The sequence below is a fragment of the Phocoena phocoena genome, chromosome 14, assembly GCF_963924675.1.
Source record: "Phocoena phocoena chromosome 14, mPhoPho1.1, whole genome shotgun sequence".
NCBI lineage: Eukaryota > Metazoa > Chordata > Mammalia > Artiodactyla > Phocoenidae > Phocoena > Phocoena phocoena.
In genome coordinates, this window is record NC_089232.1 from 45248441 (window position 1) to 45275235 (window position 26795).

The 26795-nt window shown below is 37.2% G+C and overlaps 1 protein-coding gene across 1 annotated transcript; it reads right to left on the minus strand.

The window, feature by feature from the left end:
- Positions 1-1064: 1064 nt before the first annotated feature.
- C14H2orf73 (chromosome 14 C2orf73 homolog) lies at positions 1065-26565 on the minus strand. Its single transcript, XM_065891449.1, has 5 exons — positions 26478-26565; positions 22595-22805; positions 16296-16449; positions 2318-2433; positions 1065-1472 (listed from the first exon to the last, which is right to left on the minus strand). Exons 1-5 carry the CDS (start codon positions 26501-26503, stop codon positions 1104-1106), a joined length of 876 nt encoding a protein of 291 aa, XP_065747521.1. The 5' UTR covers positions 26504-26565; the 3' UTR covers positions 1065-1103.
- Positions 26566-26795: the final 230 nt, after the last annotated feature.

The window sequence follows — 26795 nt, forward strand, 5'->3', positions numbered from 1 at the left end:
ATACACCTGTAGTCTTACCAGTACTATAGATAATAGTGTACAATGGATATGTTCCCATGGAAATTTGTTGGGCATGTAAATACTCTTTGGGGCGGCAGAGGAATACTTCACCTACTTCCACTTGTGTGCAACATAACACAGCTTATAGTAGATACATTTTTGGCACACCAAAATGTACCAAATAGAATAACTGGTAGAATTACCCATACCAAACTCTGCCAAAAAGCAAAGGTTGAGCTAGTGCTAGAAATAATTTAAATAAAATAGAAATCAATTTAGGAAATATTTTGATATTCTGTGTACTCATGCCTTTCAATTAAAAGTGTGTGTGTGGGGCTTCCCTGGTGGCGCAGTGGTTGAGAGTCCACCTGCCGATGCAGGAGACATGGGTTCATGCCCCGGTCCAGGAAGATCCCACGTGCCGCGGGGCGGCTGGGCCCATGAGCCATGGCTGCTGAGCCTGCGCGTCCAGAGCCTGTGCTCTGCGGTGGGAGAGGCCACAACAGTGAGAGGCCCGCGTACAGAAAAAAAAAAAAAAAATGTGTGTGTGTATCTTGTACTGGGAGAAAGGTTTTTAGTTTTTACACTCTTAATTGTATATAGAAGGGTTCAAAGTTTTAGAATAAGGAGGAGAATTCAAGGTTATAGGAGAATGTTATCCTTAAATTGAAATTTTAATTATAGTAATAGTGATAATGTGATTACAATGATCACTGATCAATGTGTATGATCTCATGCTCAATATCCTTATGAAGTTACTATTATCCTAATTTTATAGATGAGGAAACTGAACTCTAGAGAGGTTAAGTAATTTACCCAAAGTCACACAGCCTCTATGTGGTGAAGCCAAAATTCCAGCCCCAGTTTGATTCTAGAGCCATGGCTAGAAACAATCTAACATAGAAATATGTCTCATATCCATCACTCATTGGAGACCACACTTAAATTTTTGGTGTATTTTATTACCTTTTTTCATTTTCCCATTTACGTAAGTTGTCATTTTTGAGGTTATTGATAACAGAAAAAGCAAATGTGAGGGCCTGTATGATGATTCTGAAATCGTCTACATTCTAAGGACTATGTTTTTATTTGAAGAAGGTAGTTTATCCTGGTTTATCCTGACTTTTTATTGGTGGACTTAAAGAATCATGCCTGGTGAGAAGAGCTTTTACTGCAATTATTTGAAAGACGTCTGCAGTCTTCTCCCTTCTCTCAAGACTTCTGGGACATGTGTTGGCTGCCACTCTGACGTCTGTTTCTGATAAGTGAGTTTTAGTCTCTAGCAACTCCTGGGAATTTTGTCGGCAGAGACCGGGTGAGATCATTTTGCTTTCCGCTGAGTTTCCTTTCTCTGTTTTTTTGGACTGTTCTGATGAGCATGACCCTGGAGCATTCAGTAATACCTCTGTTCTCTTAGGAACTGTTGGCCTACTCCCTGGTTTTATCTCTGTCTGCACAAAAACTCCATGTCGCTGGAAAGGAAAACAAAGTTGACATTAACCAGGGCACACAAGTTGCTGGAAGATGCAGCTGTGACCGGAGTTCATGTATTAGCTCAAGTCCTGATTGAAGCAGGCATTTGTTTCTCTGCCTCTTCATTGGGTGTCACCTTAGTTCAAAACTGAAGACGGAAGCATAATAATTATTGGTGAACCATTTAAACAAATTATGAACAAGGGTGCACCAGAAAATGAACAGGAAGGGAAAAACAGAAAGTCAAAGGAGCGGCATCTCATTATCTCCCATTCTCAATTTTTCTGTCATTTGAATTGTATGAGACTATTCATATCCAATTTCATTTCTTGCTCTGCAGGTTGCTATGGATACGATAGAAACTGCAGTTCATAGACCTAAGGATTTATGATTGCATCATAAACGTCTATTACTTCCAACAACTAATAGTTGTTGTGAAATGTTATTATTATTAGCTATGGTGAAATATGAAAACAAACATCTGTAGTTGGGAAAAAATCCAGCAATTGACTATTACATTACTGTTCAATTTATAAAACTTATATGCATCCCCCTGCCACACACATACATAAGCATGTCAAAAACTTTAGCAGGTTGCTTTGATATTACCTTAAGTGAATGATTTTAATAATTTGAACCAAATTCCAAAGACTGATCCAAAATTATGACATCATTCTTTAGTTTTGACTATGACATGTGGTTAAGATTTTATCCTCCTAATAACCATGTTAGTTTGTTTAAATCAACTTTGAGAAATATGATTATGACTTGAAAGGCTTAGAGTTCTACCATAAATCTATCCCATCCTAAAGTATTAAGTAATTGATTCTAAATACTGACTTACCTTTCCCCAGATGGGCTCATTGGGTGTTTTCCTGGCATCATATTGATGTGAAAAAGAGATGCGTTCTATAAAATTCTTTTGGAGTTCTGCTGATGCATCAGGAGAGGCAAGTGGAACTAAGGGGAAAAAGATTTTGTGAAGTCAGGATAAAAGATTTGTATATGGAAATATAATCAGTATTTATAATATTTTTGCTTTATCAAAAATGTTAACGAAACTAAATTCTTTTAAGTATGAAAGGTTACCTAAACACATCTAAATAATACAATCATAGATTCATCATTCTTTCTCCATGAAAAGAACCAAATCAAAACAACCAAATTAGCCCCACAGGTGGAATTCCTAGTAATTTTAAAAACTAATAATAATGTAATAATGGTTTTTAAAAATCAACTGTTAGGTCTGCTTCTTGCACATATACCAACCAAAGTGTTAGGAAAAGCATAAGTACAATTTATTTGTCAACTTATTTTTACTACTGAAAAGGCTTTGAGAAATTTATGCATAAGTTGCTCCCTGCTAGCACTGACAAATGAACTGGAAGATTCCAGGGCTACTGCACTTGAACACACAATTCTTTTCATTTCCCATTGACAAAGGCTCTGAAAATTTGTGAGAGTATTCTTTAAAAATCGCTTTTAAATAATCTTCCAATCTGTGTAATAGCTATATAGGGGTTCATTATATTGGTTTCTCTATGTTTAAAATTTTTAATAATTTTAAAAACTCACTTTAGTTTTGCTTTTAGCACACTACGTTATGTAAGGAGTCAGAGTAACACCCAGTTTAGTGACATAAAATTCTGTCAAGGAAAAAATTTCTCCCTTTTATAGAAAAATATGTACATAAGATAATAAGTACACCTCCCATATCTATGGAGTGATAACAAGAAACTGATACAGGGGTTGTTGCAGGGGGAGAGAATTAGCTGGCTGGAGGACAGAGGTGGAGAAGAGTGGATTCACTTTCACTCTTTTCCCTATTGTACCAATGGAATTTTGTACTGTATGCCTGTATTAACTATTAAAAAATAAAATTTAAATTGGAAAAACCATGACTTTAAAATTAGGGAGAATATATAAGAGGAAAAATATGTTAGTAAATTCACATTTATTAAGCATTCATGAATTTAATTCAATATTCAGACATTGATATAAACTAATTTTACTAGCTAGAATGATTACTCCAATATTTATATATTACATAATGTGAGATGGCAGTCTTTTCTAGCTAGCAGGGAAAAATGCTAATTGATAACATTTCCTTGATTTCTAATTGAGATCAGATACTCAAAACTCATTTTCTACTTAATCATTACTTTTCTTTTAGGATTTGCTAGCACACAAAAGAGAGCAGGTGCCAAAGATTTAACATAAATTTGTGGACAACTATTTATGTTGAGAAATTCTAACCATAAGTTATATTTTTCCACCAAATCAGAAAAGACTATCAGTTTTGGGGTGAACGCCATGGTCTGGCTCACAGAATGTTAGTGTTTCCAGGAACATAGTCTGATAACTCTGAATAAAATGAGGCAGCTCTAAATTTAGGCATTAATCAGGTGGGGTTAATGGAGTATCCAAAGCATGGGCTTTGGGATAAGATAGACGTGCTTTCAAATTCCAGCTCTACTGCATTTCCTAGTTGTGTCACTTTGGACAAATCACTTCACTTCAATGAGATTCAATTTCTTCTCCCTAAAATGGGAATAATAATAATTTGCTTTCAGAGCTGTGAGGATTAAAGACAATGTTTATAAAGTCTCTAGAATGCTGGGTCAAATTAGAAAGGGACTTCTAAGTTAGGCAAGGGGCAAGCTCTTTTGCATCCTGACAAAAGGGAAACCATGGAAGAGGAGAAGCATGAATGTGATGAACTATCAAAATGCTGGGAGAAAACCAAAGGGTTTAGTAAACTGCTATGAAGGGTTGGTGGCAGCTTGGGCTGGAGGGTAGGGAGATCAGATGTAGACAGTAGAGAATAGGTTGGGAGAGCTTTTAAAATCTGCTCTTGACTTTCTCCCACATTGCTTTGGGAAGATCACTGTTTGCCTCAGGGCGGCAGAAACTGGCAGCAACGTCTAGCCATGTGTTGTCAACTTAGTAACATTGGAGCAGCACAGAAATCCTTCCAGGGTAAGGAGCTGATGAAAATGGTTGCATGCAGCCCCTTGGGCATTTCCTTCTCCAGCACTGCCAGAGCAATTGTCAGTGCTGGTGGATTAAAAACATCAAGAGATTGCCTTCTCTTGGTGATGCCTCTTTTTAGGAGTTTAAAGGGGAAAGGAGTGGAGCCCTGAGTAGAGGATTGGTCTCAAATAGGGACAACAAATGGAGGTGGTCAAAACTGGTTTTGTCAGGCCTGACCCTCTCCAGCCTGACCTTCATCTTCTTTCCTTAAATTCATTGAGAGGTACACAAGCCAGACCCTGGTCTTTAGCCTTTGCCCACACAGGGCTGATAATTCCCCTTGGGGAATATGACCTAAGATAAACTAGAGAGACACTGTTAAAGAAAGACAATAAGATTTAAAACGTACACTATGTGAAGCAGAATTATTAGAACCTATGTACCAAGAATAAAATAAGCATAACAAATATACTCAAAGGTACAGGAGGTATTCTTAATATAAAGCAAGAATAAGAGGTCATAAAAAAGAATCATGTAAAATATTAGAAATAAAAATATAATAGTTGAAGTAGAAATGGTGAGATAAAAATAAGAGTTATGAACTAGAAAATCAGACTGAGAAGCTTTCCCAGAAGGAATCTGGAAAGGAGAAAGAAATAAAGGTAGAAAAGCTAAGAGACGGGCTTCCCTGGTGGCGCGGTGGTTGAGAGTCCGCCTGCCGATGCGGGGGACGTGGGTTCGTGCCCCGGTCCGGGAGGATCCCACATGCCGCGGCAGCGGCTGGGCACGTGAGCCATGGCCGCTGGGCCTGCGGAGCCTGTGCTCCACGGCGGGAGAGGCCACAGCGGTGAGAGGCCCGTGTATCGCAAAAAAAAAAAAAAAAAAAGAAAAGCTAAGAGACATTGATGGTAGAAATACCAACACTAGAATCCAGGAAACCTAGAAGAAGAAACAGAGAAAAGGAAATGTTTAAAGAAATAAAGATGATAAATACATAAGAATTAAAGAAAGCCCAAAGACCTCAGATTGAAAGGGCTCACAGATTACCAAACAGGTAGCAGGGCCAGGAGTAAGATGAGGCAAGTGAGGCTCATGGGATGCAAAATGTAAGGAGGCACTTGCATGATCCTGGGAGTGAGTGCCTCCTTACAGTTTGCACCCTAGACCTCTCACTTGGCTCACTCTTCTCCCAGTCCTGTATGGTAGATAAGAAATAACTCACATGTAAGACACTTTATAGAGAAATTTAAGGTCATCTGAGACAAAGAAAAAATTCTAAATGTTTCAAAGAGGAGAGGTAGATTACTTACAAAGGAGTAAGAAGCAGATTTATATCAAATTTGACAACATTGGACACATAATAACTTATTAATATTTTTTAAGTATTAAAGGGAAAAAAACTTTAAGCCTGGAATTTTAATATTTTAATATCCAACCAAACTGTCATTTAACCATGAAGCCAAAATTAAAAAATATTGAGAGGCAAAGAAGGCCTCAGAATATTTCCCCATAAACAGACCACTTCAAAAAATTTCTAGAGGAAGAACTCAAATGAGAATAGAAATAAATCAAGGAGGGTGCCTAAGGTATATGGAAGAAAATAATAAAACGTTTTGCCTCCTTATAAAGACAATGACTAAAGAACAGAAAAATAAGTATTACACCTGTAATAACTCAGAACTAAAATTCTACTGTTTAACATATTAATGGAGATTCTGGTGAATATTATAAAAAATGAAAAAAGTAGTATAATGATTGCAAAGGAAAAGAAAAAGCTGTCATTATTTGTAGGTAATATAATTACCTGAATAGAAAAACCACTAGAATCAATGAGAATAGGGCTTCCCTGGTGGCGCAGTGGTTGGGAGTCCGGGAGGATCCCACGTGCCGTGGGGCGGCTGTGCCCGTGGGCTATGGCCACTGAGCCTGCGCGTCCGGAGCCTGTTGCTCCGCAGCGGGAGAGGCCACAGGGTGAGAGGCCCGCGTACCGCAAAAAAAAAAAAAAAAAAATGAGAATAAGGGTATAGCAAGGCAAGCAGATAAGTGTACAAAAATCAAAAGCATTTTGCTATGATAAAAATAACCTACTAGAAAACAAAAGGAAAAATGAGATACAGTCCCTGTAGGAATAAAACTATACAGTATAAAGTTTCTAGAAAGTAAGACTTCACAAGATCTCTATAGAGAAAATTTTTTAACTCAAAGACAAAAATTGAGCTGAATAGACTTTCCATTCCCTTAGATAGGATGGGATAGTATGTTACTGTAAAGGTGACAGTTTTTCCTAAATTAATCTATAATGTCAACACAACCCAATCAAAGTTCTAGCTGGATATTTTGAGAAATGTCATAAATTCCAAAATTGAAATGGAAAAATAAAGGTCCATAAATAGAGAGCTTAACTTAACTGTGAAAAGGAAGAGCAAAGAATGAGGAATTTCCCTATCAGATATTAAGACAAGCCAAAAATCTATATCATTAAAACATTTTAGTAATGATCCAAGGACTGAAAATTAACCTAAGGAATGTAACAGAGTTCAGAGACAGACGTATTCATATAGGGAACCCTAACATACAATTAAGGAGGTCTCCCAAGTTAATGACAGAAGTGTAGATTGTTTAGTAGGTGGTATCCAGAAAACTTGTTCACTGCATGGAGAAAAATGGAATAGGTTCCCTATTTAATACTGCACATAAAGCTGGGCTATAGAGTTAAATACATAATTATGGAAGGTAAAATGATAAAACCAAGAGAAGAAAATGTAGGAGAATAGTTTTGTGACCTAAGGGTAGGAAAACTCATCATAAATACCCAATGCACAAACCATAGGTGAAAACTTAATAAACTTGATTACATCAAAATTTATTTCTGTACACCATGAGCAAAGTTAACAGAGATGATAGGTTGGGAAAAAATATTTGTAGCATGAAAACTAAAAGGGATAGGACATCAGTGGGAATGGCAGAGTAAAAACCTCCAAAAAAACTGCTTCTCCATAAAAGCAATGAGAACATTGGCAAAAATAATCAAAATCAACTTTTTCAGAACTTTGGAAATTAACCAAAGGCTTGCAACAATCTGAGAAGCATTTATTCAAGAAAAATGGCTTAATCTCTGTAATAAAAGCAGGCCTTTGGCCCAGTTTTCATGCCCCTGTCCCCACCTTGTCATAAGCCTTGGAAACTAACAGCCCTGAATTTATGGTAAAAATCAGCAAGAAGCTTAGCAGCCACTGGAAAGAACCACTGTCTTTGGACCTTCCCACAAACATGAACTCAAAGAATTGTTATTTAACCTGGCTGGCAGTTCTTTGGAAACTCCATTCCTAGGGCTTGTCTTTATAGACAATGACTCAGCCTCTCTTAGTGTAAATAGCCTTTCCCCCAAAGGCATTTGTCAAAAACAATCAAGGGCAATTGTTTAACAGGGCAGCTGCCCTTAATGGCAATAATAGTTGGGGCAAACAATAAGCTGACCCAAACTAGAAACTTTTATGCCTCCTACCTGCTTAGAATCCAATGCCAGCAATTTCCCACACAGGAACCTATCCTTGGACAACACAGGTCATGTCCACCTACTATAAGGAAAACTTAAAGTATGATGAATTAAATTCTCTCGCTTTGTCTTTGTGAGAGAAATGCATAGAACAAAATCTCTATTATCATTAAAAGCCCTCTGTAATGATAACAAAAATGCCTCGCCATAAACTAGATTTAATACAAATAGTATATTGCATATTTTTCATATAGGGTAACAAATAAAGATTGGTCACAGGGTAACTTTTTTTCAAAACAAATATTTTAATACCTTACTAATATTCAAAACCAGTATTCTACCAACCAACACAGTTCTTCTAAAATAAATATTCAGTAAGTCTTTTAATTTGGGGAAGGTTTGGGACTAAATGTAGAGATGATAAAGCAAATACATTTAAATCTATAATTTGTTATGTAATACATCAGAAGAAAATTTGATCTGATAGTTTTCTAGTGTTGACAGTTTTAGGGAAATATTAAGTTTATAAAGAGTATTAAAATGTTTGACATATATGTATTTACTATATAGGTTTAATTTATTAGATTTACAAGAATTTTTTAATTGGGGAAGGTTTTTTTTTTAATTTAATTTTATTTATAAAAAAAATTTTTTTTAAGGTATCAGGGTCTCATTAGCTCTTATTACAAGAATTTTTTAATTGTTTGGGAAGGTTTTGATGGTCAAAGTTCTACATTTTCCTTGTTAGGTATTTAAAGTGTTAAGAGGAAAACAGAATATAATTAAATCACCAAATGCAGTTTAAAATATTAATGGAATTTAATTGACTATGTTTGTAAATAAGTCATTGTTAAGGAGTATTTCATTTGTTCAAGCTGAGTTAATTAAACACCAAAGAACAAGTGAAACTTACTATTCTAATATTATACAATATTTAAAAATTAAGGTCTTAAAGAAATAGTTTTAAATTTATAATGTTAAAACTAGAATATTAATTTAACCATAAATAAATATCTCTTTCTGTATGCAAAGACCCCCATAGAACATAAAAAATCTTCTACTGAAACAAGTTACCTTCAAAGGATTAACAACTGGACTGCTTTCAGACCTGACATAACAATAGAATCCAGATGACAATGGAATAATACCTTCCTAGTGTAAAAGCTAAGTAACTATGAATCTAGAATTCTATACCCAGCTATACTTTCATCTATTAGTGAGGGCAATTTAAAGACCTTTTCAGACAAAGAAAAATGAAGAGTTGGCCATTCCTAAACTCTCATGGAAAGGACTATTTAAAGACATTGAAGTAAGGTGTTACACTGGTGACCCCAGAGAATCAGGCCTCCCAGTATTTGCATCCTTGTACAGTCCCCTTGTGAATGTGCACTGTCCTTGTGATTAGCTTCAACCAATAGGATGTGGCAGAAGCAATACTATGCCAGTTCCATCTACCCTGCTGGAGAAACCACACGCAGAGACCAAACGGAGAAGGACAGGCCCAATCATTCCAGTGTCCCAGCTGAGTTCAGTTCCCAGACGACCTACCAACTAAATTCAGTTGCTCAAGTGCTCACCAGCAAGAACGGCTAAAGAACTGCGCACCTGAGCTCAGCCCAGACTGCAGAATCATGAGCAAGTAAAATGATTGTTGTTTTAAGCAACTAAATGTTGGACTGACTTGTTATGCAGATAACAAACAGAAAGACTTCAGAAGGAAGTCAATTAAAATGAATCATCTTTTATATAGTGATCTAGAACCTCCCAGAATCTTGAAAATAATAACTTAAAAAAATATCTTCATGGGGACCAATAAAGGGGCAAGAAAGGTAATCTAAACTATTATAGAAAGAAATTCCTTACCCAGACATTATACCTATTAAAAGTAGACATAAAAAAAAAAAAGTAGACATAACTACCATGTTCATTTATGTAAATATATGTGATTTTTAAAGAAGCCCACAATAGTGAAGATCATCTAAGTGGGAAAACATCAAAGAAGATATTCAAGTTCTTAGTGGTTACTCTACTTAAGAATTCAAATTGGACCCAAAATAATTACTTAAAAGAAGCCTTGTTAGATGAGGCTTACAAAAAGTAAGCCAAAGTCTATGAAGAATGTTTGAAATTCACTCTCTGTTTCTTGGAAACTTCTAATTAAAATAGGAATATTCCAAACAAGGATACACCAAACAAGTTGGTGTCTAGCCATCTATATTTTATCAACAAAGCCAGGATTTATTCAAACACACAACTTGTTCCTCATATTGATGCGGATTTAGCAGCTTTTGTTTGGAGAAATTTTCTTAACTTCTCATTTGTATCTACTTAAAAAACATTTATCAGTATTATTTTTCTATTAGAAACCCCATTCTTCTAAGTAGTATTTATTTTCATCTTACATAAACGGATTATTAATGTAAAAATAACAGTACAGATTTTCACAATACAGTGTAAAAGAGAAACTTGAATACAACTGTAGCAAGAAATCATTGTTATGTTATACCTTGATGCAAAAGAAGCAACACAAACTAAAACCTATTTTAGAAAAATATTTTTAGCACCGTATCTGAATTCACAATTTTAAAGAATGTTAAAATATCAAGTAATTGATAAACAGCCAAAGTTTTATTTAAGTATGAAACACCTCCCTTACCAATTAGATCAGCTTTTCCAATTTATAAAGTTTTATTATATAAAACCCAAAGTGAACACTCATTCTTACAGGGACTCAGATATGATGGAGCATAGCCGTTTGTTGAACTGACCATGGATGGCAGCCAGGAAATTGTGTGGTGGTACAAGACATAAAGGGCACTTTCATTATCAGTACAAGATGACATTGCTGAAATGCCAAAAACCAGGCGTAATTAAGTGGGCTGATGGAACAGAATGACTATGAGATGACTTTTGCTATTAATGCATGTTTATATACACATTTTCTGTCTATATGCATATATGTATACACACATATATATATATATACATTAAAAATCTGGCATATACAGACTAGTTTATATACTAGTTATAGTTTAAATGTTACATAAAATATTTTCTTTTAAATATCATTCTCATCTAGTACCCAAACACCATCTAAAATATGAATAAATTGCAGGTTTATATTGTGGTGTGTATATTAGTTAAAATTACATTATGACTTTAATCTGTTGAATAATATGTAATTATCATTAAACTAATCAATAAATATTTGTTGAGTCTGGGCATAGTGGTAGGACCTGGAATATAATAATGATTTTGGCAATGAGAAATACCAGTAAAAGAACAGACACAGAGAGAGAGAGGAAGAAGATAATACAATGATAGTAAAGAAATTAAAAGGGCTTAAAGCCTTAAGGAAAAAAGAGAACTAAATGCGAGCAAAGATATTAACAAATTTGGAAGCTGGAAAGCAGATGGATAAGTGGCAATTGAGTTGAGTAGAGTCCAGTAAACTGGAAGATAAGGGCTTGCGGAGGAGGAGGGGGGGTGAAAATCAAGCCAATTCATGCCACAGCCTTCCAGTGAGGCTCGGGAATTGGAGGCATCAGACGCTTCTGAGGCAGGGGGCATGGGAAGTGGTACAAGTCGAAGCTGTAAACTGAAGATTGTTTGAGAGACTCCCAGATTTTCTGTCCTCCACTCCAGGCAGAGGCTTGGAGGATTCCTCTAAGGGAAAATTGACAGACCTACAGACACTGATTATGGTTGTTCCCTTATGAAATGACCGGGCCCTGCCTGATCATCCTAGAACAAAGCCTATCTGTCTCATCTTCCACTACATCCCTTATTTGAACTAGAGAAGAAACAACTGCTCCTTATGAGAAAGTACTGAGACCTGACTGGTTAGTTAACAAAAAAGTCAGTTAAGGCAAAGAATCATAGAAAATTATGTAAACCATACTTATTTTCCTTTAACCAGTTCATTCACCAAAATTTTATTGAAGTGCAAAGGCATTTTCTTTGAGGAAGTGCCTGTTGGTTGGAATTCCACTTTATATTTCTTGCACAAACCACACGCCTAATGTGTCCTTTTCATTTTCCGTTTCTTTAGCACAGAATGGAAACTTAAGGATGCATTTGAAGGAAAATGAGTACAGCGTCTTTCAAGATTTAAAAAATTCCCTCTAGCTCTTCTTTTATAGTTATTTTACCCGTGCTTAATTAGCATTTTTAAAGTTAGTGATTAACCTTTTAGCAAGTCTTTGTAAAGTATTCAACTTTGAATGTTTTATAGAAACAACTGCTTTTTTTCTTACTCAGATTTTAATTTATAATATGTAATTAAGTTATAGAAGTACAGTAACAAGTACACAGGCATAAATTGGTTCTGAAACAAGCATGACTTTCAGAAAGTATTCTCTACCTCCTTGTTCTGAGTTATGTGCCCCTTCTCTAAATCCCCATGCCAAGCTATCAGGAGCAATAGGAGACTTAGGTAGATTTGGCAGGTCAAATAGGACCATGTAGACCATGGCAAAGAATTTGAAATTTACTCTACAAACAGTGAGAAGTAGCTAAAGCCTCCAAAGGGGAAGAGTGATGTCCTTCATGTTTTTAAAAGATCTGTCTGACGATGGTATGGAAAACATTATGGAGGAGGAAGAAAGGAAGCAGGGCAGCAGTGGCTTCACTACATTGGTAAAATAATTTGGGATAGTATTTGGAGATAGAGGTGTCAAGGTGGATTGGCTGTAGAGGGTAGGGAGTTTTAGAATGACTTCTAGGTATCAAAACTTGAGCATCTGGGGGAATAGAAATGACATTAATTGAGATGGGGGGATAGGTTTGGATGGGCGAAATGAAATGGTCTATTCTAGCCATGTTAAGCTTGAAAAGGAGATTAGTTATCCAAGAAGAGATGTTAAGTAGTTGGTTGGATATCAGGCTTGAAGCTCAGGAAAGAAGCCAGGGCTGGAGAAAGAAATTGGTAGTTGTATTAACTCCTTTGACTTCAGCCTTAATCTTCTATTCCGTGTTTCATCTATTTTGGGTAGTCTCTCTTGAGGACTCATATGTTAAATAGTGATATTAGCACCCTTCTCCTCTTCTACTTCCCATCTTCTGTCAACTGTATATTTATTTTTCTTCTTAAAGCTGATAACATAATTCTGATCTGTAACCATATTTAAATTTTCCATATTGTGTCTATAAAATAACGCTAAAAGTTAACTACTAAGTAGCACTTACAATACAATTACGTGAATTTTGTTCACTTAAGAGCCAAATGTTGTGCTAGGACTATATTTCTTTCTCAGTGGGTCCAATGCCCAGTGCCACTTGGGGAAGAAAAAGGTTCTAGTGTACCTGTCAAATAAATCCTCTTTTCTAGGTTAAAAATGATTTCCCCTGAGAACTTTGAAGACATTAACTCCACTGTGCTCGTCCATCCGTGTTGCTTGATTCCATATACTTATTCCTTAGGTGGTGACTTAGTTTTCTTTTAATGGAAACTTCTGGAATCTTCTCTTTATAATTATTGTTTTGCAATTTCATAATGATGTATAGGTGTATATCTTTTTTCCCTTCATATTTAGATACACTCAGTAGACCCTTTCAATGGCTCTTCTTTATGTTGGGAAACTATCTTCCTATTATTTTTCTAGAGGCTGTGTAGAGTACTGGTTATTTTTACAGGTACTAGAGTCAGACTAAGTTCAAACACCAATTATTTGCTGTGTAGCCTTGGGCAAATTATTTAAACTCTGTGCTTGCTTTCTCATCTGAAAAATGAAGAGTATTAATAGTATTACTATACTATTATATGCCAGAGGGTTGGTGTGGGAATTGAATGAGTAAACATTTAGAAAGTTCCATAAAGTACGTGGCAAATAGTATATGCTTAATAGATGTTATGTGTGGATATAATTATCTCGCCTTCATTTTTACTCTTTTCTGGAGCTCCAGAAAAGTTGGACCTCCAAGACTGATTCTCCATTTTGCTTTTATACTCTCATATTTTCTAAGGTTTTGTGTGTTGTTGTTTTATGTTCTGTGATATTTCCTTGATTTTATCCTCCAGACCTAAAAAAAATATAATTTGGCATAATTCTAATCTTTGGTTGTCCATTCATAAATTAAGAATAGGATAGGAGACCGGTTTGAAATACTAAAGTAACTAGTGTGGTAGTTGACATCTAGCTGAGACAATGGGCTCTAGCATTCTTAATGTTGGGAGAGGGTAGCGTGCTCATGACTGGAGCAGTTATTTAAGAAACAGACTTTCAAATAACCCTCTGATTCTCCCCTCCCCCGTTTCTGTTATGCTTTGTCTGCTGACTGAGCCTTCAGATACTTTTGTTTTTTTTCAGGCAGAGTGGCTCTTCACTGCATCTCCTTCTGTATATTCTAGGCTATTGCTTCTTTGCTCTTTTTTTATCTGTCAACAGTCTTCCATTCCTTCTCAAAATCCAGAAAGCTCTCCCTTCCATTCTTTTCACCTTTATGGGTCCTTTATGGGTTGACTGCTTTGCTATCATTCAATAGGGTCTTGGGAGGCAGGGGATTTAGATGTTTGTGCTCAGTCTACCATCTTGAATCAGAATTGGAAACTTTATTACCTTTCTAAAAGAGACGCCATTGTTATAGACTATCTAATAGTTGGCCCTCCCTATTAACTACCACCCTTGAGGTAGAAATCATGTTAAATATGACCATTTTCTAATATCCTGACCTTCAATCTAGCTTCCCTTTGTATCCTTAACTAGACTGGCCAATCACAGAGGCCAGAAGGCTAAAACTGAGGGACTGTTGACGTCTAAAAGTAATCCTTCGCTGCCTACTGTCGTGTTCAGAAAATTTGATGTTTATCTCGTGAACTTTTGTGTGGGGTGAGAACAGAGCGGGTATTCAATAAATCCATTTTTGTTTGGACTTGATCCTGCACTTCTTTAAGACTTGCTAAAAATTCTACTCCTGCGGTAGAGATGAGTAGTACTGGGTTAAGAAACAGATACAACTTGAATAAATGTGAAAGACCTAGATTATTATAATGACATTGTCAGGTAAAACAAATTTTAGATCTCAAAATGTATGAATACTGTATAGAACAGTATTTCCTAAATTATGTTTTGTGGGATACCAGTCATGTGAGATGATCTGAAAGAAGGTAAAGTTGTCAATATTGGGAAAACATAGCATTCTTTATCCCTCTTCTTGGAAATTCATTATGCTTATGCTTAGAATAAGGGTTTTAAGAGTTCTGTAGTAAAAAAAAAAAAAAAAACCACAAAACTGTTTAACTTTATAAATTCAGTTTTTCCAAAACTTATTTGACTTCCCCTGTTTTTTTGAGCAGTAGCTATAAACATCATAAAAACTAGTGCCCCTCATCAGAAAATCTACAAACAACAATTGCTGGAGAGGGTGTGGAGAAAAGGGAACCCTCTTCACTGTTGGTGGGAATGTAAATTGATACAGCCACTATGGAGAACAGTATAGAGGTTCCTTAAAAAACTAAAATTGAATTACCATATGACCCAGCAATCCCACTACTGGGCATGTACCCAGAGAAAACCATAATTCAAAAAGACACATGTACCCCAATGTTCATTGCAGCACTGTTTACAATAGCCAGGTCATGGAAGCAACCTAAATGCCCATTGACAGACGAGTGGATAAAGAAGATGTGGTAGATATATACAATGAAAGATTACTCAGCCATAAAAGGGAACGAAATTGGGTCATTTGTAGAGACGTGGATGGATCTAGAGACTGTCATACAGAGCGAAGTAAGTCAGAAAGAGAAAAACAAATACTGTATATTAACACATATATGTGGAACCTAGAAAAATGGCACAGATGAACCGGTTTGCAGGGCAGAAATAGAGACACAGATGTAGAGAACAAATGTATGGACACCAAGCAGGGAAAGCGGGGTGGTGGTGGTGGTGGTGGTGGTGGGATGAACTGGGAGATTGGGATTGACATGTATACACTAATATGTATAAAATAGATAACTAATAATAACCTGTATAAAAATAATAAAATTCAAAAACAAACAACAAAAACCAGCGCCCCTCCATGCACACTTTGAAAAATACTGCTCTATAGTGTTGCCTAACAGTTATAATTTTTAAAGTTTGCTGGCAATAATGAGCAGAATGCTACTAAATTTCTGACTTGGAAGCTGGTGTTATCAATGAACATTACAATTTTTATTACGTTGTATTAAACATATTTGGAGCTAAGTTATCCACTAGGAAGGGATAAGGAACAAACTTGTCAAGGGCTGCACTTGCTGCATGTATATTTTCAACTCCTGCAGAGGACTAATTTTCCCAGGAGGTGCAAGCACGTATAATACATCTTAATTTGATAGCAGTAACCTGAGACAGTGGAGAACTGCTAACCTTACCTATTCCATAAGAAGGCTTTTGCAACTTGCTGTATTTGACTGGAGAAACAAATGGACATGTTGGTTTTTTAAAGTCACTCCTCTGGGTGCTCTTAGTGTCATAAGGTGGTTGGAAGGGATTTTCCATTCCTTTACCATGTGACCACCAGTCACCCTTCATGGAAAAAAAAAATGGAAACACAAAATTGGATACTGTAGGACATTTTCATTTTCATGTGTTTGATGATCAGTAATTTGATTCAACAAGTTATTGGATTTTCTAGTACTAAAATAGAGTTCTGAAATCTAGGACTAAATATATTTTCATAAAGACTGTATTTCCTAAGAGGCACCTAAAAATGCATTATCATATAATTTTAGCTAAAATACAGATGCTAATTTCTTAAACTACCTTCTATCAACAGATGGAATGGTAAAAATCAACAAAATAGTTATGTTTCTATGTTTTGTACTACCATTTATATATATATATATATGCATATATACACACGTATGCATATAGTAAACATGATTTAATCTAAAACTTATATTCTATACTTTTCATTATGGCAATACAAATAATGTATTGTCGTCTAAGATGGTGGTTTTCAAAGTTTTTAGTCCATGACCCACACCATGAAATACATTTTATGTCATGCAAGAGTACCCACTGCATACATATACATAAAACGAGAGGTTTCACAAAACAATACTTATTCTTACTACATGCAGTGCACTTGGCTATTTTTCTATTATATTACTTTTCTATTTCATCTCATAATGCTGGTTGCAGTCCACATTTATTTATAACTCACTAATGATTCAGTTTGAGAAACTTTGTTCTAAGCAGAAATGTCTCCAACGTTACTGAATTTCTGATAATAAAACCTGAACTAAGTATGCAGGAAATGAAGACTCTTCATTAGCACGTTTGATCTCTTAGAAGTTCAGAAAGCAGTGAGGTGAATTGTTACTCAACTTAGTACTGACTAAAAAAATTTTTTTAATCTGGTTGATCAGGTAGAAGAGAACCTTGGGAAAAGGGAACTTGACACCTCAGAGTCCTTGGATCTTAGAGAATGAAAGTAACCTTGGGTATGTTCCAACACCTACCTGGGGCTTTAAGGGAAGAGATCAGCCTTTTAAAAGATCAACTGTGATTGCATTGTCAGAGACTTTAAAATATGATTCAAGGTGGATAAATATGAGATTCTAATAAGTTAAATTCTGAAAATACAATTGAAGCTACATTGATATAAAAAGAAGGAGGCATCTAAAGAAACTTGTGTGGCTACATAGGCAGTTAGCTTTCAAATGAGCTTAGTTTTCAAGGAGACAGGTGTGTGTACAAGTGGTGCACAAAATCAGATTCAAAGGAGAAACACTTGAATGGAGTCAGCTTGTCAGGAGACTGTCAAGAAGCTTAGAAGAGATTCATGAAATATACCAAGCAGCAAAAATCGGGTGTTCTGTGGGGAAAAATTCTGTTGTAGCAAGAAATCAAGGAAAGGCTTAGAATTTGGAGAAGAGTACCCTCCTTAGAGCTGAAAGTCAGAGCTATTCAACTTTAGGTTCTTCATTAAGGGAAGTTATCTTCAAACTGAAAAAGATGGGATGGACATGAACCAAAGAGAGCACTAAGCCCTGCACAGATGAAGACAGAGTCAGAACTCACTTTGCAACTGGAAATGAGAGCCAGTTTCCAGGCCAGTGACAGCCTGTAACCAGGGATAAAAATGAATGTTTGCAGAAATCAAAGAAATGTAGGAAGTGGGGAATTTTGGAGAGCAGCAAAGATCAGCCAATGCCTCATTTTTCAGAATGGACTTAAAGGTGAATTACATCTACTTGATGTAGATCCTAGGAATTCTAGAACATATCACTACACAGATGGTGTCTTCTCACTCTCTGGCTCAAAATAGTCACGTCTTACTGTTGTCAGAGTGCCTGCTTCTTGCAGCTCTTTCCTACTCTGTGATTGCCACGGTGCTTATTATGCTCCAAGGTCTAGGCCTTTTCTCACTTATTCTCATCACAATTCTATGAAGTGGGTACACCCACTGTACAGATGAGAAAACTGCTGGGAGATAAAGTAACTTCCCCAAGGTATATCACTAACAGGTAGCAGAGCCGCCTCAATTCAGCCCGTCATTTGTCTGTGCATGCCTCTGATTTCTGTGCTACATTGCTATAGGAAATCTGCTGTGGAAGGCAAAGCCAGATAAACACAAATTTATTTAAATTATTTCAAAAATAAAAATAAAGAGGCTCTAAGTAAATATCCTGAGAAATCCTCTATGACAAGGTTTTAAGGCGTACTCTTTATATCTTCTTTAGTTGATGTGAAACTTATTTTGCTAACATCCAAGTTACTGGAGAAGTGACTCTGGAATAAGTGAACCACGATGTCTGGCAGACTTCAATTTTTTTCTTAAACAAGAGTGTAGTGCAAAAGCTACCTTAAAGCAGAGATAATTCACCTTTCAAGAAGACTGGAATTTAGAATTTTACCAAAATGGTCTCTTTGGTTTCACAAATACGTATAAAGGAAACAATGAGCAGTTTTTTCTGAAGTGTGATTGATGACTTCAAGACCCTTATAGTCGGTGAATGTTCTGATTAGTGTTGTCAGTTGGATGAATCTTCACTTCAGGAGAATGAAATGCTACAGTTCAAAAACTGTTGTGTTTATCTTTTTTATTTCTGGATAGTCTGCCCTATGCCTGAGAAGTCTGGTTCCTTCCTGGAAGGGAGTGTGTATGCACCCAGGCACACGTGCATGCCTTTTTGGTCCAAGCATTTGCTCAGAGAGATTATAAGACAAAAGGTAAAGGCAGAGGCATATTTTTTTCCTTCACCGCACACTGAAGAGAAAGACTAAGAATAAAAATGTACTGCTCTGTGTACCATCACTTACATTGGATTGAGAGGTGCATGTGGAAGTATTTATGATTAAATAAACCAAACCGGGAAAGGTCCTCTATGTTATTGCTTTGCCTAGGTTTTGGGGGTCAGACCACATCTTGCAGATTGTAGAGGGGGTTCTGCCTACAGAAAGAGTTGTTCCCAAAACTTTGCACCCAGAGAGAGGATGAAGTCCTCCCTTCCAGGCCAAAGCCTGTCTCTTTTCCTGCTGCAGGATGACCGTCACTGGGGCTCCATGGTAGGGAGGTGCCTGGTGATTCCTGATGACAAGGCTCCCTATAACCCCGGCTGCTGGAAGGCCTAAGAGCCATTGTGCTGTGGGCCCCTTAGTCACATTTGGAAACCACCGTGAGGCACTCTCTGTTACACTTCTGTCAGCCCTTTGCCTTCAGAAATGCACCATTTACTTCCATTCGTTGGGAAACTAAGGGAGAATCTTAGGGGAAATGTAGTAAAAAGTAAGTGGGGTATCCTGGAGGGACCAGTTAAGAGAATATAAGAGGTGGTGTGCCAAGCTCTATGGCGCCCTGGCCAAGATGGCTACTGCTGCTTGTGGTGGTGTGGTGATCTGTGGACATCAAATTATACTTTATGGATTCCTAGGGAAATCTGGACTTCTGACAACACCTTACACGTAGAGTATCATATTTTTTTAATGGAGCTCAGTGGCTTTAAAAAATTTGCTGTGTTATAGCAAACACTAGAGTTACACTGTATCTGCGTTCCTCTATGTTTTGTTGTGGACCAGAAAGAACGCTGAAAAATACCTCTTTTTAAGCAATTCATAATAACAATTCACAATAACAGTTATTCCTGCACTGTGTTGTGTGGAACACTGGTTCTGCAGCATATTAATAGGTGTTATATAAAAGAGGTTTCCATAGTTAAAGAAATTTGATAAATACTGAGTTAAACAAGTTAAACAAGTTTACCACAGGATTTCTCAAGAACCTTTATCTACTAATGTGAATTGTGAAGCTCTGAGAAGGGTGTATAAAAATACAGGTTTTCCAAAACATATGTGACTTAGGAACTTTATTTTATTGAGCACATTGGCAAGGACTAGTGCTCCAAAAAAATACATTTTGGAAAATACCCAGTATAATCTTTTTTGAAATATCAATATTTACTAATATTTAAAAACACAAAGACAACCAAATTAGTTTTCATTGGAAATAACTGAGCTAAAGCTCCTTTTTACTTCTTTTAGCACCACCAATTTTATGTCCCTATGTAGAACTGTATAATTGATTATTTCACTTAAAAATCTTGTAAATAAATAAAACCGACCAATCTGGTATTCTAAAGATATTATCTTAGCAAAATACATAAGACAACAGATATATGTCAATTGAAATATTTAGGCAACTTTATTTTCTTTACTTTTATTTTAAAGCCAGTATTACTATAAGCCAGTTAATTTTTTTAAACCAAGCTAACCTTTAAAAAGAAAACTGTCATCTTAAGTAAAAGAACAAAGTTTACAAATACGTGAAATGAGCATTCTTTATTACTCCTTGGGTACTTGGAAATGAGTACATTTAAGGGTTTTTTGTTGTTGTTGGAGGGGGTAGGTTTAGTTTTGTTTAAGTATGTTCATTCCCTTCACTCCACGCCCAATGTGAACACTTAGCTCTGTGATGCATCTTTGGTCTTTGTACCTCCTTGTTCAGCCCTCCTTGTTCAGCCACTGTGAACCTCTCTTACCTATCCTCTTACTTCATTTCAAACTCACTTTCATCACCTGTTTAAGGTCTTTGACTCATGGAGCTTTGAGCACTAATAAACAAAGATTCTACTGCTGCTATCACCCATTCTTGTTGATAGAGCAAGCTACTAACGCTTCTGTACATTTATTTTTTTCAAGACACCTACAAAGTAGGAACAAGAGAAAATTAGATTTATTTTAAAATTTCTTTATGTTTCATATTTCTCTTCTCAAACCAGCTTCTTTTCCTTATGGGGTTCAGGATGGGTTAACAGTTTGGTTTAAACTTGGCCTTGAACTAGAGCTCAGGAGAGTCATTCATTAACTTTTGCAAGAATTATGAGGACTTCACTAACCTGGATTTCTGTACCACATTTATTTCCCCCAGAGGCATGTTCTATGAATATCTTTTAAATGCTCAATAATTATTTGTTTATAAAACAAAAGAGCCTTAAAACTGCCCTTGTAAGGGTTTACTACATGATATTAAAGCATATTTGACTACAGGAATTTCTGCCCCCAAAAGCTCTCATATTCACACACAGGGCCATGGTGTGCTGTTTCATGACAAGAACAGTTGATGTTATCAGTGTAAAGAGAGCGCACGAAAAGCAATCTCCATTTAAATGTTGAGTTAAATCACAACTACACCTAACCTTACATGGCAAAAGGGACTTTGCAGCTGTGATTAAGGATCTTGCTAAGGAGAGATTATCCCAGATTCTCTTCTTCTGAGGACCCCAATATAATAACAAGGGTCCTTAGAAGAAGGAGGCAGGGAAGTCGGTCATAGATTTGAAGACAGTATGTTGCTGGCTTTGAAGAAGGGGCCATGAGCCAAGGCAGGCAACCTCTAGAAGGCGGAAAAGGCAAGGAAATGGATTCTTCTTTAGAGCCTCCAGAAGGAACCAGCTCTCCCAATAGACATTGAGATTGATTATGTACTTTAGAGCTTCAGAACTGTTGAGAATAAATTTGTGTTGCTTTAAGCCAGTGTTTAAGTTTGTGGTAATTTGTAACAGCAAGACAGGAAATTAATACAATAAATTATACCTCAATGAACCTGATTCCAAAAAAAAGAATGGAATATATTTAATATGATAGTGAATAAAAGTGTGATTTGTCTAAACCAACAGTCCTGGATCAGAAACATGACTGTGACATTTGCTTACTATGTAATCTCAGGTATGTTAATTTACTATATTAGAGCATGTTATCATCTAAACTATTTCCAATAATACCTCCTAGAAGTTGTGCAGATTAAAGGATATAACTTATACAGAACACTTAGCTCATTCTAGCACTTCATACACTTTCAATAAATGGTAGCTATTTTATAGAAAGTATCTGAATTACGGAGTATCATGGGAAATTTTTATATTATTTGTCACAAATACAATATTAGAGATTTCTTCAATAACCCCTCCTACCCACAAGCACCGCTGAGTGACTATAATCTGACCCGATCTAGAAAAACAATTATTTGGGTTCCTTCCCTGTATATATATATAGTTTGTATGCAAAATTATCAGTAAGGATAGTTCCAGGTTACTGCTTTTAACTATTGGATTATAGTAAATATTAGTCTGAGATCTGTCACATCCTTTAAGTAGTCTGTGACAAAATTATCCTGCAAAACACTTCTGAATCTAAATCTATATTTGTAAATAATGAACATCAATCCAACCTGATCATCTGGCTCGTTTTGGGGATCTATGTAGGGAACTGGCTCATTGCATGTTCTTACATTTGTGTTAATGAATTTAGCATAATATACATGTCCTTTCCCAACACATGGTTTTGAATGTTGAATACTTTTTCTAGGCTTTTTTTCATGTTTCGTTTCTTCTTTTTTTTCAGTTACATACAGTATACCAGCATCTTCTGTTTCATGCTGTCTGAAAAACAGAATTAAATAGTATATCATTTATCCAATGAGCATTTCAGTGCTGAGTCATAATTACATAAAATTAGATTTAAATATATTTCAAGTGTCAAGACAATTTAGGCTTTATTAATAACTATTAGGGGCTGGTGCAATTAAAATTTGGGAGGGTATCCTGTCATTCGAAATTATATAAAAGATAAAGAGATTTGTGTTAATAGTGATTATTTATTACCATATACCAATGTAGTGTACAGATTCATTTGCTTGGAGTTAAGAAAGAGTAGTGATTTGATCATTCTTACAAATTACGTTTACAGTATTTATTCATGTGCCTAAGTTACATGCTAATCTTAACTCATCTTCTTTAAGAGTTAGTTACCTAGGGGCTTTCCTGGTGGCGCAGTGGTTGAGAGTCCGCCTGCCGATGCAGGGGACGTGGGTTCATGCGGTCCGGGAGGATCCCACATGCCGCGGAGCGGCTGGCCCCGTGAGCCATGGCCGCTGAGCCTGCGCGTCCGGAGCCTGTGCTCCACAACGGGAGAGGCCACAGCAGTGAGAGGCCCGCGTACTGCAAAAAAAGAGTTAGTTACCTAGTATATTTAGCTATCTGGACAAGGATAACTAATTTTAAAGGCTCACCTGGCAAACTTATAAAAGCTACCAAAAGAGCACTATTATTTATCTTTTCAGGAAAAGACCACTGTGCAGACATCAGAATAGCTAATTCAATTTCATAATTTTTTGCTTCTAATAACTACCCTGGAAGAAAAATAAAAATTATTGAAATTTTTAAATGTTAAAAAATATTTTAAAAGGAATAGTTTATAAATTTTTTCTCCTTTTAAATAAGGAGTAACAGGAGTATTTTAAAATTTTGCGTACTTGAAAAGTAAAGGAAGGTAAGAACAAAATATTTGAATTTAGATTTTTTTACATAGACATTTAAAAAATCAAAGCCCTGACCCATGGAAGGTGAGTGAATAAGATTCGAAATTTATAGAGAAAGTGATTAGTTCTTTTTAGCCTTGTCCATGGCCCTACCTTACTTCAGACTAAAGCAGGTCCATCTCTTCTACCCCATGTCTTTTTTTTTCAATTAAAAGCCTCCAGTGGCTTTCCACTGCAATTTACGATAAAACACTTCCTCCTTATTGCAGTTCTGAGGCCCTGTGTGGCCGTGCTCCAGCTAATCTCTTCAACCACTCAAGCCTCTCTCCCTTCCCTTCTCCAGCCAGCCTGCCTACTCGCAGTTCCTGGAACAGCCAGTCTCCTCTCCCCTCAGGGCATCTGCTCTTCCCCAGCTCCCTGAACAGCTGGTTCATTACCATTTAGGTCTCAGCTGAAGTCATCTCCTCAGAAACTTTTCCTAGATTTCCCCCTCCCCACTCCATGTTTTCTCTATTTTAGTACTTTGTTCATTTCTTTCATTCTACAATTTATCATTTATGTACCTACTTTTTGTTTTCGTGTTCTAGTCAGCACTACAAATAATCCTGTACAAGCCAGTAAGTTCCATTAAGGTGACAATCGGGTTTCATTCATCATTATGTACCCAACATCCGGACAATTGTCCTGATTGTTGCAGGTAAACAGATTGGCATTATACTATTTACACATTCCTGGTGAATCTGCTGGACTAGTTTTTCACTCTGGCTTTGTGTTAGCTGTACACACCCAAGCCTCATCCAAAACACACACGACATTCAGTACCCTTGTATTCCAGGTCTCTGCATCCCAGCAGAAGTTGCTCTCTGCAAAGGATTTGGAAAAAATGATTACTGGTAAAGTGTAAATTACTTTGAAGGTTTTTCTGTTATCTTTCCAGAGATGAATTTATTTAAAGGCCTTAATTGATTTATCACTGTAGACTTCTGGCATCAGTTTTTTTCCATCTGCTTCTCATAGTTGTAACCCAACAATAAATTTGTACTAGAATCAGGCCTTAAGGAAAGGACCGTAGCTATTTGTTCACATACTGATGCATTCATGTGATGAAGGATTTGTGGTGTGAGTGGCTACAAATTGACTCATAAATGTGAAATGTAGGGTTCTGTAGTAATCTCTTACTAGAAGGAAAGCACAGTTAAAAATACTAATGGGCTCTGAAATAAGTCAGACCTGGGTTGCAATCCCAGCTCTGCCATTTACTCTCTGAGCCTTGGTTTCCAATCCTTTGCATGATAAGGACAATAATACCTATTGTGAGACATGTGATAATAACATTAAATAATTCATTCTTTCAATAAATATTTATTGAGCTATGTGTCCAGTGCTGTTTGAGGCACTGAGGATAGAGGAGTAACAAAAGAAACAGAGCCTTACATTCCAGTGGGGTAAGGCAGTTGAGAAATAAAAAGTAAAATATATAGTTTGTTAGATGGTGTTAAGTAATAAGGACAAAATTAAAGCAGGGCATAGGGGAAAGAAGTGCATGTATATGGAAGGTAGGTGGCATTTTTAGATAAGGTGGAGGCTGAGTTATGAAGGTGGCAACTGAAAAAAGACAGGAAAGAGGGGAGAGAGCTAAGTGGATATCTAAGGAAGCACATTCCAGCAGAGGGACGTGTAAATGCCGAAGCTTGGAAGCAGAAGCACCTGACCTCAGGACGGTGCTTCTCCAAGCGTAGTTCCTGGAGTAGCAGCCCTGGCATCAGTTGTCAGCTTGTCAGAAATATATATTCACAGGTCCCATTCCCAACCTACTAAATAATCTCTGGGGCAGGTTTCCAGGACACTTTTAACCAGCTCTCTAGGTGATTCTCATGTATGTTAAAATTTGAGAACCACTGTTTTAGTGACAAAAACACAGGTTTGGAAGCACATACCCCTGGCTCCACACCATAACAAGCTGTAACAAGCTGCTTGATTTAATAGTTCTCAAAATTTAGGGTACATCAGAGTCACCTGGAGGTCTTGTTAAAACTCAATTATGCGCTTCTTCTAGAGTTTCTGATTTGGTATGTCTGTGGAGGGGAGCCCGTGAGAACTGCATTTCAAATAAGCACCCAGGTGATGCTGATGCTGTTCTGAGGACCACACTTTGAAAACCACTGCAGATGGCTCAGGGAGGCCTCAGTGCTGGAGGAGAGGGAGGCAAGGAGCAGACAGGGCCGAGTAAGGCAAAGGCGCACATTGTGTAGGCCCCGCTGGCCGCTGTAGGAGCCTTAGCTTTTCCTCTGCAGTGGCCAAGGGAGAACGTGATCTAACTTTATGTTGTAAAATGACCACTCAGAAAACTGCATTGAGGAGGCTGCAGAGGGGTGAGGGGAGCAGCGAAGACTTCTGCAGTATACAGGTAAGAGACGCTGGTCCTTGGGCCAGGGTGGTAATGACGGTGGAAGTGATGAATCGTGGTGGATTCTGGATATATTTTAAAGGTAAAGCCTACAGAATTTGCTAATAAATTACATGTGGGGTGTGAGAAGTAGTGGATAATTCAAGATGACGTCAAGAATTTTAGGCCAAGCTATGCATGTAAAGTGCCTGATACATAGTAGGTGCCCAGTAAACAGTGCGTTTTAAAAAGTATTATTGCGCTCAATACTCGAAATGAGGTAGGAAGGGGATTGGCAGAGGAAAAGCCCTGATGGCCCGAAGACTCACCCTTCCGATCTCACTTAACCCTCCAAGTAGGAAAACATTTTTCGGAAGGGGAAATAGAAAAACAAACCCCAGCACTTACGGCTGCCTTTCCTCCTTTCTCTCCATGGGCTCCTACGGCCTGCCACGAGGCACTGAGGAGCCTCACGGGAAGACCAGGGAGTAAGCCCCGACAAGAAAGGGGCGCGCGGAGAACCGCGGCAGTGACTTGTGCGTTGCTAAGCGACAGCGGACTGGGCACTAGGCCTCGGAAAGCGTCTTGGGGGGGGGTGGGGGGAGGGCAGGACCCGGAGCGCGCAGGCGCAGTAACCCGGTCGGGTCCACAGCGAGCGCGCGCGGCTGGCGGGGCGTGGGTGGCAGACAGGGTCTATTTGCCGGACCTGCCCAAGGCTCTACACCC

Coding starts and splice junctions, on each gene's coding strand:
- C14H2orf73 (XM_065891449.1), bottom strand. CDS start 26,503: ATGGAGAGAAAGGAGGAAAGGCAGCC. Junction 16,450..22,594: donor AAAACGAGCCAGATGATCAG/GTTGGATTGATG, acceptor TTTTCCATGAAG/GGTGACTGGTGGTCACATGG. Junction 2,434..16,295: donor AAAGCCTTCTTATGGAATAG/GTAAGGTTAGCA, acceptor TTTTCCCCTTAG/TTCCACTTGCCTCTCCTGAT.